The sequence below is a fragment of the Silene latifolia genome, chromosome 6 (assembly GCF_048544455.1).
Source record: "Silene latifolia isolate original U9 population chromosome 6, ASM4854445v1, whole genome shotgun sequence".
Taxonomy (NCBI): domain Eukaryota; kingdom Viridiplantae; phylum Streptophyta; class Magnoliopsida; order Caryophyllales; family Caryophyllaceae; genus Silene; species Silene latifolia.
This window is the reverse complement of record NC_133531.1, coordinates 124,383,816-124,397,951: the sequence shown is the minus strand read 5'-3', so window position 1 is coordinate 124,397,951 and position 14,136 is coordinate 124,383,816. Positions and strand designations below refer to the sequence as shown.

Sequence of the window (14,136 nt, the reverse complement as noted above, 5' to 3'; positions counted from 1 at the left end):
ACTAACATTATTATGTTTGTGCTTGTAATATAAAAAATGCTCTATAGACGAAACATGTTGTTTGCTGTTTATTTTAGACTGTGTAAGGTTTTATTAGATAAATCCCATTAAAATAAGCCCATAGATGCGTATGTTTACGGATATGATCATAGTGAAAATATACACTTCCTTTTGCAGAGTTGAAGCTGCGATTATTTATTGTTTTTTCTGCTTGTCACTGCATGCGGCCTGAGAATAGACATGTTTAACCTATTCCGTTTGTTGATATGTGGATAACGTAGACGGATATATTAGATGGTTGACTACAGAACTTGTTTATGTCAAACAGTTAATTCAAACGTGTTTAGATATCAACGTATATGGTTGTTAGAAGGATGTCCGCCTAAACGAGACCAACAAATTAGATATATTTGATGGTTTACTACAGAACTTTGAAGTTTACGTCACATATTTAATTTCAGGTCACATAGTTAACTGAAACGTGTTTCAATATCCATGTATATAGTGCTTAGTAGGATGCCCGCCTAAACTACACCTGTAAATAATATATTTGTTGGTTTACTACAGAAATTTGAGATTTACTTCACGTAGCTATCTGGCACGAGTTTAGATATCAACGTATACGGTGTTTAGAAGGACGCCTGCCTAAACGACATATGTAAATTACCGATACTGCTGTCACCCCATTACAACCTTAAAAGCAATCTTCACAACTATATAATATATAGATTGACAGAGGTGCTGAAACATAAGTTGCACCCATTTCTGAGAAAAACGTAAGTATAATGGGTACTTCTTCCTCACTTGTAAATTTTTTTAAGTATTATTTTTATACTATACTACCTCTTGAATTTAAACTCAATGCTTATTCATTTGTTTTTAGACGTATTTCATGAAGGCAGAGAATATAAATTACCAATAGGACAATCTTACCAGTCGTTGCGCTCGATTTATAAAAGGTATTACCAATTTCAATAGTATGGTATTACTAATTATGTTGCATTTCTTTTGTCATATATTAGTTTTAGAATTATTTTTTAACAAAAATGTAAAAAATATTTCAGGATGGTGCAACGGTGTGGATCAAGGGTCAAATAACAGGCGTTATCAATCTAGATAGGTATATATACTCTTCGTGCAATATATGCAAGAATGAAACAAAAGTTGCAATTGGCAAGAAATTCTCCTGTTTTCATACGGAAACTCCGCATATAGGAACATCCGCGTACTGGTTAGTTATTACTAGAATTTAATTTCTCATGTCTCCACTATTCTATTTTACTGATAGATTTAGTTCATAATTGGTTGACTATGGTGTCGTTCTACTTACAGTTTTTGTACAGGTGTAACTTGGAAATCCGCTTTGATGATGAAAGCTACGCTATCAAATTCACTCTTTTTCATGAACTTGCCGAAAGGTCTTAAAACGAACAACAATCCAGATTTCCTGTCTTTCACAAGAGGTTTATTTTTTTCTTTATTTTTGGAAAAAAAAATAAAGTCTTGAGCATTTTTTTGTGATTATAAACTCTGTATTTTCTATTTTTTTTACGCAGGAACAATTTTCGTTTGTAAGGGATTTTGTTGATAGTATTTGTGCTCGACTGTTTATCATTAAGTTATTGGCAATACAATTTGTAGATTCCAAGAAACAAATCAAATTTAGTGTCCAGCATGTAGAAGAGGTAGCAGAATAGAAGATATTACTGCTACATGTTATGTTGTCGTAATGTACATATTTGTATATAGTCATCGATAAAAAAAAGGCTTGCTTAGCAACTCATCCATTGTATGTACCGTGTGTGTTGTGTTTGGTTTTGTACTCAGGTGTGTTTGGGTTTGTATTTCGCTGAATTACCTTAGCTACGTGTTACATATACCAATAAAAAATTTGCGGGTTTTATTCGTTTTCATGGATCTTTTATGCGCAACTTTCTATATTAAATGTTGTTTTGCATTACTCTGTTATAGAAGCACTTTTTCGAATTGACATTCCATTCTCGAACGCGTCTTGTACTCCAGATGTTTAATTTCACTCTTTTAATACTTGTGTGCATGTAATGCAGATTTGACATGCATGTTTCATGTTTTTGCGACTTTTTTTACTGTTTTACAAAAGCTATTCACGTGTGGGGAAGAAAAAGGGAAAAAAAATTTAGAATGAATATCGAGCGAAAAAATAGGTATGTTACCCTTTACAATAGCCACTTCTTATTCCTTACGGCTACACAGTACTGCATCGATACATTTACAAGTATACTGTCGTAGAGAGGTATTTCCTGCATTTCCTATAAATGAAGTTCTTGAAATTCTGATGTGTAGTTGATATGACAACCTAGAAATAATCAGATATTTCGCTTAAAAAAATAGTATTGTCTTATATGAAGTATTGTGACGTGTCGATATAAGGTAGGATAGTTTCCTACTTTATCTAATAAGTTATTTATTTTGTTTATAAGAGTATCTCAATGTATACATATTGTACTAGTTTTAAACCCGTGCAAAAAATGCACGGGTCGTATTGTCGTAGTAGCAGGCGCTACCATTGGATACGGGAGTTAAATAGTTTAGAATTTAAAATATGTACTCACTATGCTAAATATTTTATTTATAATATACATTACTTTTTATGAACCTATGGTGGTGAAAATAATTGGGGTAGGCTCACATATAATGAAAAAAAATACCCATTTATCAAGATTACACATATATGGCTGACCATTTACATTTAGATTCCATTATAATATGTTTATTAAAGTGTCTATTTGGTCGGTCCAATTTTGTATAACTATTAATTATCAGCCTAAGTGTGATCTCGTTTATTAAAATTATTCGATCATTATTAATTATAAAACCCTTTCAATAGTATTAAACACTACATAAATACGAATTTTAGTTAAGTAATTTATAATTTGACGCTATTACTACCCTTCCCTTTCGACTTTCGTTGGCTTTTGTGTTAAAACTAAAGGTAAATAATTGACCGAAACGAAGACGGTATAAAATAATTTAATTACGATTATCACTAAACTGGTACTATAGATAGAACTATGTTACAACCGTTTACGATAGATGTATATAAGAACATATCAACTTGTTAACGCAAATAAAATACTCCGTATTAAGTTATCCTTAAATGGCTCAAATACGATACATCGTTTATGATAAATGTATATTGGAACATATCAACTTTGTTAACGCAAATAAAATACTCCGTATTAAGTTATCCTCAAATGGCTCAAATATGATACACCGTTTATGATAAATGTATATAAGAACATATCAACTTGTTAACGCAAATAAAATACTTTGTATTAAGTTATTCTAAAATAGCTCATATACGATCCAAAAAAATAGTAGGATGATACTCCGTATTATAGAAGCAGATACAATTGAGTTCATAACCAAATCATATACTCCTAGTACTTAGAAAGAGACAAATACAGACTACTATTATATTTTTGTAAACATAATTAATTAACCTAGTTACTTCTATATTTCACCTCACCATCACTCTCATGCTATCTCCCTTATTGTTTTATTTTATTTTTTGTTTTTTTACCTTCTTTCACATATTTAAATTTTCAGTCTGTCAATTAATTCATCTTATATATTCAAAATAATTATTTAAATCCTTAACCAAAAATTATTCAATCAAGTGAATCTGAAAATTTGTTACTATGAAGTTGAATATATTTTCATATTTGATTAAGTGTTCGATGTGATAATGTTAAATGTTTTCTTCAGTTTGCTCGACTCATCAATTCGGTAAGAGTACATGCATGTTGTTGATGTCGATTTGTAATATTTTCTGGGATTAATGATAATTTTAGTGTGTTTGTGACTTCTTAGTTTCAATTTGTTTTCGCTAATTAAAGTCCTCTAATATTTTTTTCAAAATATTTAATTTAAATGTTTTCGTTTTGTTAATTTTCTAAAGAGAGATTTTTTTTTCTTTTTCGTGCAATAATTAGTCCAATTAAATTGTATTTAACGTATTTCAAAGATTATACTTTGTTAATGTTCTCAAGATTTTCACGTTTGTACATAAAATGAATGATGGATTGATAATATCATCTGATCCTTGAAATTTTTCTTTGAATCAATTTTTTTTTTTTTTTGCAATTTTTTTTTTCGAAATTCGTTTGATGTATAATGTATGGTTTTTAATGTAAGTATATAATATAAAGAGAAACAATAATGAAGAGATGAGAAGTGTAATAGCAAGAGTCTTAATTAATTTTTTAGACATCACGGAGGACTCACATAAGAAAAAAACCAACAATAGGAATCTTTTAAAAAAAACCAACTTTTATACTATGTAGATATCAAAAGTATATTGTACTCTTACGTACTCGTGTACTTATATAATTTTATTTGTGCTATTGCTATTTTATATTGTGGAACAAAATTTGTTATGTTAGATGGATTTTTACTTTCATTTTTTTGAATTAGCTATTAATTTCTACTATACATAATGCAATAAGTTCACTTGTTACAAATCGATGTCTTGCTGATTGCAGTTTCACACTACTGTTGTGCTGCTGTATGTGAGGATGGTACGGTCAGATTTATAACTCATCCGTCTTATTCATTAGTTTACCTTTGGTCATTATACACTTCACATAAAAAATAAAAAATAAAAAGAAAAAAGGTAAACAAATGATCTAGACGAAGAGAGTAGATATTTACGGTAATACTGAATGCTTGAAATCATACTAAAACAAGGATCAGAATATCTGGTCTCAAAAAATAACTCAAGCACAAGACATAACAGATACTTTGCTGAAAACGCAAAATTGTGACCGAGACATTCCAAAAGATGATCTGAGAGAGCATTCACAGATTTAAAACAAAATGTCACTCTCTTTTCTATCCTCTTTCTCCCTCTTTTCGGATAATCTCTCTTAATGGCGAAAGTGGACTCACAAAACTAAGCAAAATTATGATACTTATCGCAAGTCTACTGTATTTGCTGCATGCCTTGAGCTGTTCAGTGTTGTTGAGTAATCAATCTTAGTGAAGTTTGGATAAACAAAATCACCTGCGCAAAACACTACCTCTTCTACCGCCTCTTCTTGTAGGCACCGGATGAAAAGATATGGCACTCAGCATCTCTGGACTCGGCTCCTCTTCTTCATCGCTAGTTTCATCTGATCTCCATCTTTGAACACCAATGACGGTGTTATCACCCCGAGAACCATTTGCTTCTTGGCTGCAAGTAAAAATGAACCCACAATGTAAGAGCCTTACATGCGATGTTATTCACTTGAAAACGCCCGGTTTCCATTTATAATGAAGCCAAACTCTAGCTGTTCTTTTTTTTATGGATTATTACCAGGAGATAGTGCAAAATGATTAACTAAACTAATTATGCTTCTTTTTAGTGTACAGTAAGGTCATTCAATGCAGCTGTGGTACTGTAAATGCTATAGTCCTTGTTCACTTGAGAAACCAAAAATAAATAAAAGAAACAGAATGGTTCTTTCCGTTTATAGAGATATCTACTTTCTAGAGACGAATTATGTCGGGCAAATGGGCAGGACAGTGATCACCTCACGGACTCACGGTCAAATCTGACGGGGACAATTTCTCAGACACGGGAATCTCATAGAGTTCTTTTTGTGAGATTAATCTATTTACCCTGTAAATAGTGGACCAAGAGCTAAGGCAAATGAAAGTAAAGCAAGTCCTTTTACCTCCACGAAATATCCATAACATCATCTGTAAAGGCAATGTTCTGCGGCCTATCTGGATTCCCTGGGGATAATCTCTTTCCATTTGCAGTTTTGTATCTTTCATGAGGCGAATCATCAACTAATCCACGCATGCTGATAGGCGTCCTTGTCGGTTTTGCCATGACCCTGCGAGAGCTTGGAGGGCTAACCTTAGGAAATTGTCCATAAAGACCATTATGATCTAATTGGGGGAAGAAATCATCAAGTTGGTTATCGTGGAAATCATTCTGAAAAGACCTTGATGCAGTTCTATAAACATCTTTAACAGCAGATGTCCTAGGAGTTGCAGAATTAAATATATCGTCCATCTTGAAATTTCTGGGATTGCTCATCGGAGGTTTTACTATTCTTTCCGAATTCATATAGAAATCTCCACGAGGTACTGATGATGAAGCCCCGTTGTGAAGTTCAGAATGGACATCTCTGACATGACCGTCTTGGGGTGGTTGAAATGAAGACTCGCGATCCATTCGAAGAATCAAAGATGACTGCAAGGATGACGGTGCAAAAGTCAAAGTCCCAACTTGACCTGGTTGACCTACAATATCGGCATCCCTTTGGCAGTCAGCCTCGTCAACCATATCCTCCGTCAACTGTCCTGACTTCAGTTGTTGCTGCTCAACTTCGGGCAGCAGCGCCACAGATTTATTCTGCGCAGAAGTATATCAGAACCTCAGCATCGATAGTATTCTGACTCTTCACATTATCGTGCATACACGTCTGCCACTTGACACTTGGACATGGGTATGACACTAGATAATTGAATTTAATGAAAAAAATAAAAAGAGGATTTATACAAAAAATAAAAATACAAAATACAAAATCTAACACTTGGACACACACCAGCATTGTATCTACGGACAGTGGTCATCATAGAACGTGGGTATGACACTAGGACAATTGTTTTAAAGGCAAAAAAAACTACGCGGATTTATACTACAAACCCAAATCTAACACTTGTACACATAATCACCAGCATTGGATAATTGTAACAATTCTGAGTACAGAGCTCATCATAGAAAATCCGGAGTTCGTATTTACGCATTGGCCATTGAATGACAGAGACAAAGGAGGTACATCTTAAAATAACATGCAATTATGCAAGTACCAAACTGCCAAGGCAAAATAATATGCAAAGATTAACAGGACCTCCAGAGTCCAGATATAACCCTTTGTAAGGAAAAATAAAAGGGGGGAACGGGAATGGAGAAGAGGGTGGGAAATGGGGGTTTGGATATGCCATTTTCTTTCCGAAATTTTTCTATATTGGAAGGAATTTAGTTTCCCTTCTAGGAGGGATTACTCCCCCACCCCAATCTTCCCTCCAACTCAATATTGCTAACTATAGAGCAAATGGTCCTCTTTCTTTTCCTCTAAATCCATCCATGATTCCATCCAAACAAAGGCTAAATAGATGTCAATGACTCGCACAAGCATAAACTGAAAACAAAAATTACAGGATTGAAGACAGGTCTTGTACTTGTGTTCTACAACTTATCCCATGTGCTATTAATACAATGCAAAGAAGGAAAAGCATCACAAGCAACTGAATACCGGCATTAAAAGCTAGTGCTTCATACAACAAGAGATATCAAAGAGTTGAAATACTTACAACCAATCCTTTTCTCCAATGAGCTGTGTCTCTCATCCTGTGCAATACCTCTTCATCAACATCATTTTTAGAAAGGAAGTCCTCCTCCACTGTCTGAAGCTTGCAATTAATCTGAAATGCTTCAACATACCGGTGACGCTACAGATAGAGCACACTATGTCAGAGCGTTCTAGATTCTCAACTCTCGACTCTCAAGTAGCTGTATGAAGAATTATCGATGACGCAAACTACTGTCTCTAGACATTTGTCTACCAATACACATAAATTTCAAGCAAAAATTAAACACCATGAGTGTAAGAATAGCTCAGCCAGAAAGAGACTTGGAAACAACAAAGCCAAATGAAAACATTTAAATTTCTGTTGTCGAGAAAAAAAGCAAGCTGGAAATATGAGTTGACAAGTAGCAAGGCTGATTGGAACAACCATGTTTTAAATGCCCACATTCACCTATCTAAAGAGAGAGATAGAGAGAAAGATTACAATACTCACCTGAAGATAATACACGACAAGAAGACTTCCAGAACTGGTAAGAGGGTCAGTTGTAGCAAAATCTAGGAGGCATTTATGCAGATGTTTTTCCTCATCATGATTCCAAGGTAACTCTATCATGCGGTCGACAAACTTCCCCCGGATACAAAGGCAGCAAATTTCAGTCACCAACACAAGAACCCAGTCCGTCCAAATTCTGAATTCATCTTCCAAGTTCTCTGAAGCATCTACCGGTAGCTTATGCTTCAGCTGCTTCTCTTTAATTTTCGTGCACAGCATTCTCTGGTACATAAAAGCTTCTGTTAATAGGCCGCATTCAACTTTTATTCTAACTGCGGTGACTGCCTCCCTTAAAGACACCTCTGCTCCACCGTCACGCCCACACCAACGTAGAAACATAAGGGCTGTATCAGAAGTTTGCCTCTCGAGAAGAACTTTTGCGATCTTAGGATGAGACTCCGGACTTGAAATCTCGGGAAGAAGGTGGCAAGCTTCCTGGTGAATATGGTGTTTAAGCAGATGACCATTAGGATAGTAGAGACACCAGATAATACATTCAAATGCATCAAGAATTCCACCAATACAGAAGCAAATAACCATTTCATACAAAGTATATATTTTTTAAGCCATTATCACGATAGTTCACATCAGACCTCAAAAGTCAGAAGCTGGTGGCAAGCTTGACAAATGAAAAAGCCAAAGTGAATGTCACGCATTCAACAATTCAAACCAGGTTAGATGCAACACTGAAGCAACACAACCTGACAAATTTCATCACTAACATAAGCAAGATTAAGAAAAACGATCAACTAGAGAAACCCATCCAACAAGCAACCTTAGCAGTAGTTAGCCACCCACTGCCTGAAGTATGAGACCGAATATGCTTCACCATAAATAAGCGAGGATCATATACAGAATCAGGCGCCAATCTTCTCAAGATGCTAGCAACAACTGCTACAAGCTTTATATTAGACGTGTGTAAATGATATCTGAAAACTGATTTTTTTTTAACAAAGTTGATCTGACAAAAGATAGTGAAGTGGTCTGAACAAATACTAATTCAAATTATTTTCTAACTTGACATGGGCGACACAATTATAACGTGGTAGTAAAGAGTTCCCTCACAATATACCAATAGGGAAATATTAAGTTACACTACTCTATTGAACAAGAATAAGATCAGAGATATCAGCTAAACATTAATGCGCTTTTCAGGATACAGACATACACATGTCAACCTTAACAACATTTACCTGGAGAGCTTCATCAGTGTGGTCATCCAAGAGATAGAAGGTCAATGACTCCAGTAGAGAATGTCTGGTTATACTAAAAGTAGCTGCCAAATCATCTATAGCATGCCGCCATTCTCCATCAGATTCCGACTTTGTCCAATGACGATCAAACAGATAATACAAAAACTTAATTGCAGTTAAGGGACCCAATTCTTCAACGAAAGTTAAGAATTAAAAAGGACTTGCATGAGGGGAACATAAGTAATATCTACATAACATTCGTATCTGAAAAAAAAAAAGGATACAATTGCTCGTTTGGCAACCACCATATCAGAACTTCCGCACAGGAAAAGTATATCGATTGCAGCCCTCACATTTTCAAATGGATAGCAGCCTCCAAATCCTTCGATTTTGGACCTGAAAAAAGATGAACCACCATCCTTTTGTAAGGATGCGACCTCTCGCTCAACTTCACTACTCTGCCCATATCCTTTATCAGCTTCGAGATTCAACAATGCATCCTCGAGGAAGAGACTAGAATTATCCTGTTCTATGCACTCTCCAGAAGGTTGAACTGCCTCAGGCCATGCCCTATTAACAGCAGCTGATTTTCTTTCACGGACAAGAGCTCGCCATGAAGCGAGATTACTGTGACGAGATCTAACATTCTCCAGAAACTGATGTCTGATGCACCACATCATCATTTCCATATGCTGAAAATAAGATAAAAACGAATGGCTTAAATATACACAACAAATTGTGGTCTGACATTTCTTATAACTCGGTTAAATCAATGACCAAAATATAAAAGATAATATTGAAGTGTGACAATGTATTCCTTTTGGCGTGACTTAATATCCGACGTAAGAGACAATGACTTAAGAAGTCATAAATACATAAATATACCATGAGAACAGATTGAGTTACAAAATAGAAACTATATACATACCTGCTTGGTCTTTGATATACTCTCCTGAAAATGATTTAGGTCATCAAGCTTTGCTGCATGTGTATCCTTGAATGACAAGTCCAGAACTTCCAGCACATTGGACAAGCCCGCCAGCTTTGCCAAGATCTTCAGAAGACCGCCCATTTTGGCATTCATCTCATTAATTCCAAGATTATCTATTCATAAAGTCAAAGTATACACAAGCATACCACTAACTAATAAAAAAAATAAGAGGATAAGAATTTAAGTAAGATACAAAAGGAAAGCAAATAGCTTAGGATACATATCCCTCGAACTTCTTTGATGATATTTTTGAATGTCCGCTTGCACCAATCCTTCACAACCACCTCGTCCAGCAGAAATGCTATCACGGGATCACTTGATACAGCACTTTCATCCATGCAAACATCAGTGACATCTATTTCATTTCTGTAAGGAAACAACAATCTACAGTACATGGGTCTTTCACGCAGACCAGTCATACAATAGCTGTAAAGTAAAGGAGAAGACAAAGAAACCGAGGTACCACACAAAAAAGTTTTTGAACATCAAAGACAATGACACGCAAGAGAACAGTCCACACCCCCCAACCAGCATCGACCTGACAGTGGCATTGAGGTACTTGAATGAGAACAATAGCCAACAACTAATGAAAAAGAATTTTGATAGACTCCATGAAGTATTTGAGAAGCTTCAGATCAACAAACCAACATGTAAAGCCTTTACTTATGGTTGCAAAATAGTTATGCATGAGAACTGGGAGCAGAGAAGCAGCTATTATGAAAGGATACACTGACAAATCAAACAGCATAAGTTGTTCTCCATAGCCACATCAAACAATGAATAGAGACGTTGGACGTCAGCAGTCAGGTGTGCCACATCATCTTCAATCTCTTGATATTTATCATCACCCACTTTATTAATTAGTCCAGCCTCAACACACTCATAGTAAAGGCGACGTCGAAGTATGTTCCCATTCGTAGGAAGAGGGGTTCGGCAGATGGGGCAATTTTCAAAGCGTTGACTACACTCAGCACATAAGGATGCATGTCCACATGACATAAGTACACTCTCCACTAGACGGCCACAACTTCGAAGGTCTCTACTGGCACGACATCTTTCAACCTTTGCCTCATTGCATAGATCCACGAGATCAACGGATGCCAAATGTTGCAGAGCATCCTAGAATCATATGGCACATCAAAAAGATACTTAAGGCAACGCCATTTTGATTGTTCACGGTGACCCAGAGAACTAAATGACGAATTTTAAATAGAAGCAAAGACAAATGTAGCCCTAACCATTGGACATGAAACCTAAATATGAATCCTTGAACAAATCTATAATAATCTATATTTAGATCCTATACTTTCGTATACCCAGATATTTGATAGTCTGTAACTGAATGGAAGGTAGGGAAAGAGAGGGGAACAATTTCTTTGTTTGGCTAGCAAAATTAAGTTGGGAGGGAAATGGAGTCGAAAGAAAACAGATACCAACATTTCCCTCCTACAAGACAAATTTGAATTTGTCCAACATATGAAAGATTTAAAAGGAAAATGACATTGTCCCATTTCCCTCCTTTCGTATCCAAACAGGGTTAGCTTTCCTTTTGCCTCATGGAGAATACATCCTCAAATGTGCCTCCGAAGAGCCTCTCTCACTCAAAGTCCGAGAGGAGTAAGGGCAAGACTAGACTCAAACAACATTTCTATTACTATATGAACAGGTCTCATGGAAGATACATGTCGATAAAAGGCCAATTCGGTATTTCATTTACTTCTGTATATTAAAGCAGCTCCATCAAACGCCAATTCGCATTTTCTTGTCCCTATAAAACCCCACCTTTCACTTTGCCCTGGTTCACACAAAACTCAACTCCTACTCCATCAAACACAACATCCTTCCTCCCCCTTTTTCCAGTCTTAAAACGTACTCCCTCCGCCCCAATAATTCGTTTACCCTTTTTTTATTATTTGTCAAGGGTATTCTAATCAAATGTAAACAAATGATTGAGACGGAGGAGGGAGTATATCGCACTGCATTCTCTACACACGCTACTCCACCCTTTCCACAAATTACCAGCGCTTTGCGCTACGCGACTATTCAAGTAATCAAATTCAAATTCACTTTAAGCAACGGTAAAATAAAACTCCGTCCAACATTTTACTACCAATGCAGCGCAACATAGATTAAACTCATATAACAACAATTAATACTTCCACAAAGTGAATTTGAAGCTTGAAATCAAATTAAAAAGCGAAAAAAATTACCTGAACAATTTTACTGCTGTAATCTGGAAGATGTCGGTGCTGATCCTTGTGAAGTGATGAAGAAGTAGAACTGAAGCCATTAGTGAACTCGGAAGAAACAATTGAAGCGTCTTGCATACTCGATTTCATGTTTATAGAAATTAATTAATGATATTTGAGATTTTGTGATTAAATATAAACCCTAATTTTGAGAAGGTTGGAATGTTAGGGTTTTAGAAATTGGAATCGAATTAATTGATTGAAAGAGGAATTGTGGAAGATAGAAGGAGGAAATAGGGTTTTGGGGAGGAGAAGAGAGAAGAGAGAAGGAGGAAGTTTAGAATCCCGGTGGTCGCCGGCGTATTACACCACCATAGAAGGTTTGGGAAGAGTTAAGAGGAGAATATTCGAATAATGGACTTAATATCACTCGGTGGACTAACCAAACCTGCTTACAACGGTCCAACACTCAACTAGTACCACTATACGTCTGCTCTAGTCACCATTTATTGAACGATGATAAACGTTACAATGTTTCACATAAGCAAGTTCATGAACCAGTCTAGGGTGGGTGCGGAGGAGGGGTACCCCGCACTCGCATCAGCAAACTATAATGCGTATTTACACTCGCCCCACGACTCGCAGCGAGTTGAACTTTTCAAATTCGTCCCCGCCCCGCGGAGACCCATTGACTCGTTAAATTGCCTATCTCCTCACAAAACAATTTTTAAAAATATAAATTTTCAATCTAAAACATATTAGTCTCGTACTCTTGCACATCCTATACAAATAAATATCCGCAAAATGGTCTAACATTCAATTAACTAGTACACAAGCTTTTCAACCACGAAATAATTTGAGGATTAGGGTTTTATTTTTATTTTATTTTTTTTGGGGGGGGGTTAGGTTGGTGGATATTTGGGTGGGTAAGAACTAAGAAGTAGATGAAGTTTGTCTAAATTTATGAAAAGCCGGTTTAGGCTTTTTATCTAAGTTATAAGTTTTATTTTTATTTTTATATAGTACGAATTTGTCTAGGTTTATGAGTAATGCGGGTACAAGCGAAGCGCGGACATGCGGGGCGGGATGGGCGGGTGGGTATGGGGCGGGTCTCACATGATATCCGGACCTGCCCCACGACTCGCGACGAATGGCACTTTTGAAACGTGTCGCCGCCCCCATGACCCATCAAATCATTACTCATACCCTCCTTAAGTGGGGCGGATGCGGGGCGAGACTCGCCAAAACCCACCCCACTGACATCCCTATAAACCACCCATGTTATCATTACGATGAACATAAGACCATTCGACACTAACAAAACTATCGCAAAGCATCAACATATAATTTATAATGAGTGACAAATCGCTTCGTCCCGTCTGATTCTTCTTTAACGCCTCGATGACGTTTAAATTATCATTCTTGAGCACAACCCGTTGATAGCCTCTACTCCCTGCCTCAATCATTCCACGCAAGATTGTCGCTGCTTATGCTTCGTCCGATTTCAGCACGCCCATCTCCGGCAAACTCAATCCCCACAATGCATCACCTTTATAATTTCTACACACCACCCTGTAGTATGTCCCAATTCCCTTCTTAAGACCGACATCAATGTTTATCTAAAACAACCCCCTTCAAAGGTTTCTCCCACCATTGCAACTCTCTTTCCCGTGACCTTCCTCCTGTCTCCCCAACATCTACACTTTCCATCTCCTTCACCATTTTGAGAACCATACGCGTCACCGTCTCCACCCTTGCTTGCACCCCTTCAAATACCATCTTAATCTGACTCTCCCACAAAGCCCAACACGTCATAAAAGTAATTTTATCTCGCACTCCTCACTCCCTCTACACCCGCTTAAAC

The 14,136-nt window shown here is 36.5% G+C and overlaps 1 protein-coding gene across 1 annotated transcript; it reads right to left on the bottom strand.

Annotated features, from left to right (window-relative positions):
- Positions 1 to 4,687: 4,687 nt before the first annotated feature.
- Positions 4,688 to 12,869, bottom strand: LOC141587214 (E3 ubiquitin-protein ligase HOS1-like). The gene is made up of 10 exons (XM_074408667.1): positions 12,294 to 12,869; positions 10,812 to 11,202; positions 10,304 to 10,438; positions 10,021 to 10,196; positions 9,377 to 9,784; positions 9,093 to 9,257; positions 7,840 to 8,334; positions 7,351 to 7,488; positions 5,700 to 6,388; positions 4,688 to 5,215 (listed from the first exon to the last, which is right to left on the bottom strand). The coding sequence occupies exons 1-10, from the start codon at positions 12,420 to 12,422 to the stop codon at positions 5,041 to 5,043; spliced, it is 2,901 nt and encodes a 966-aa protein (XP_074264768.1). The 5' UTR covers positions 12,423 to 12,869; the 3' UTR covers positions 4,688 to 5,040.
- Between the last annotated feature and the right edge of the window lie 1,267 nt (positions 12,870 to 14,136).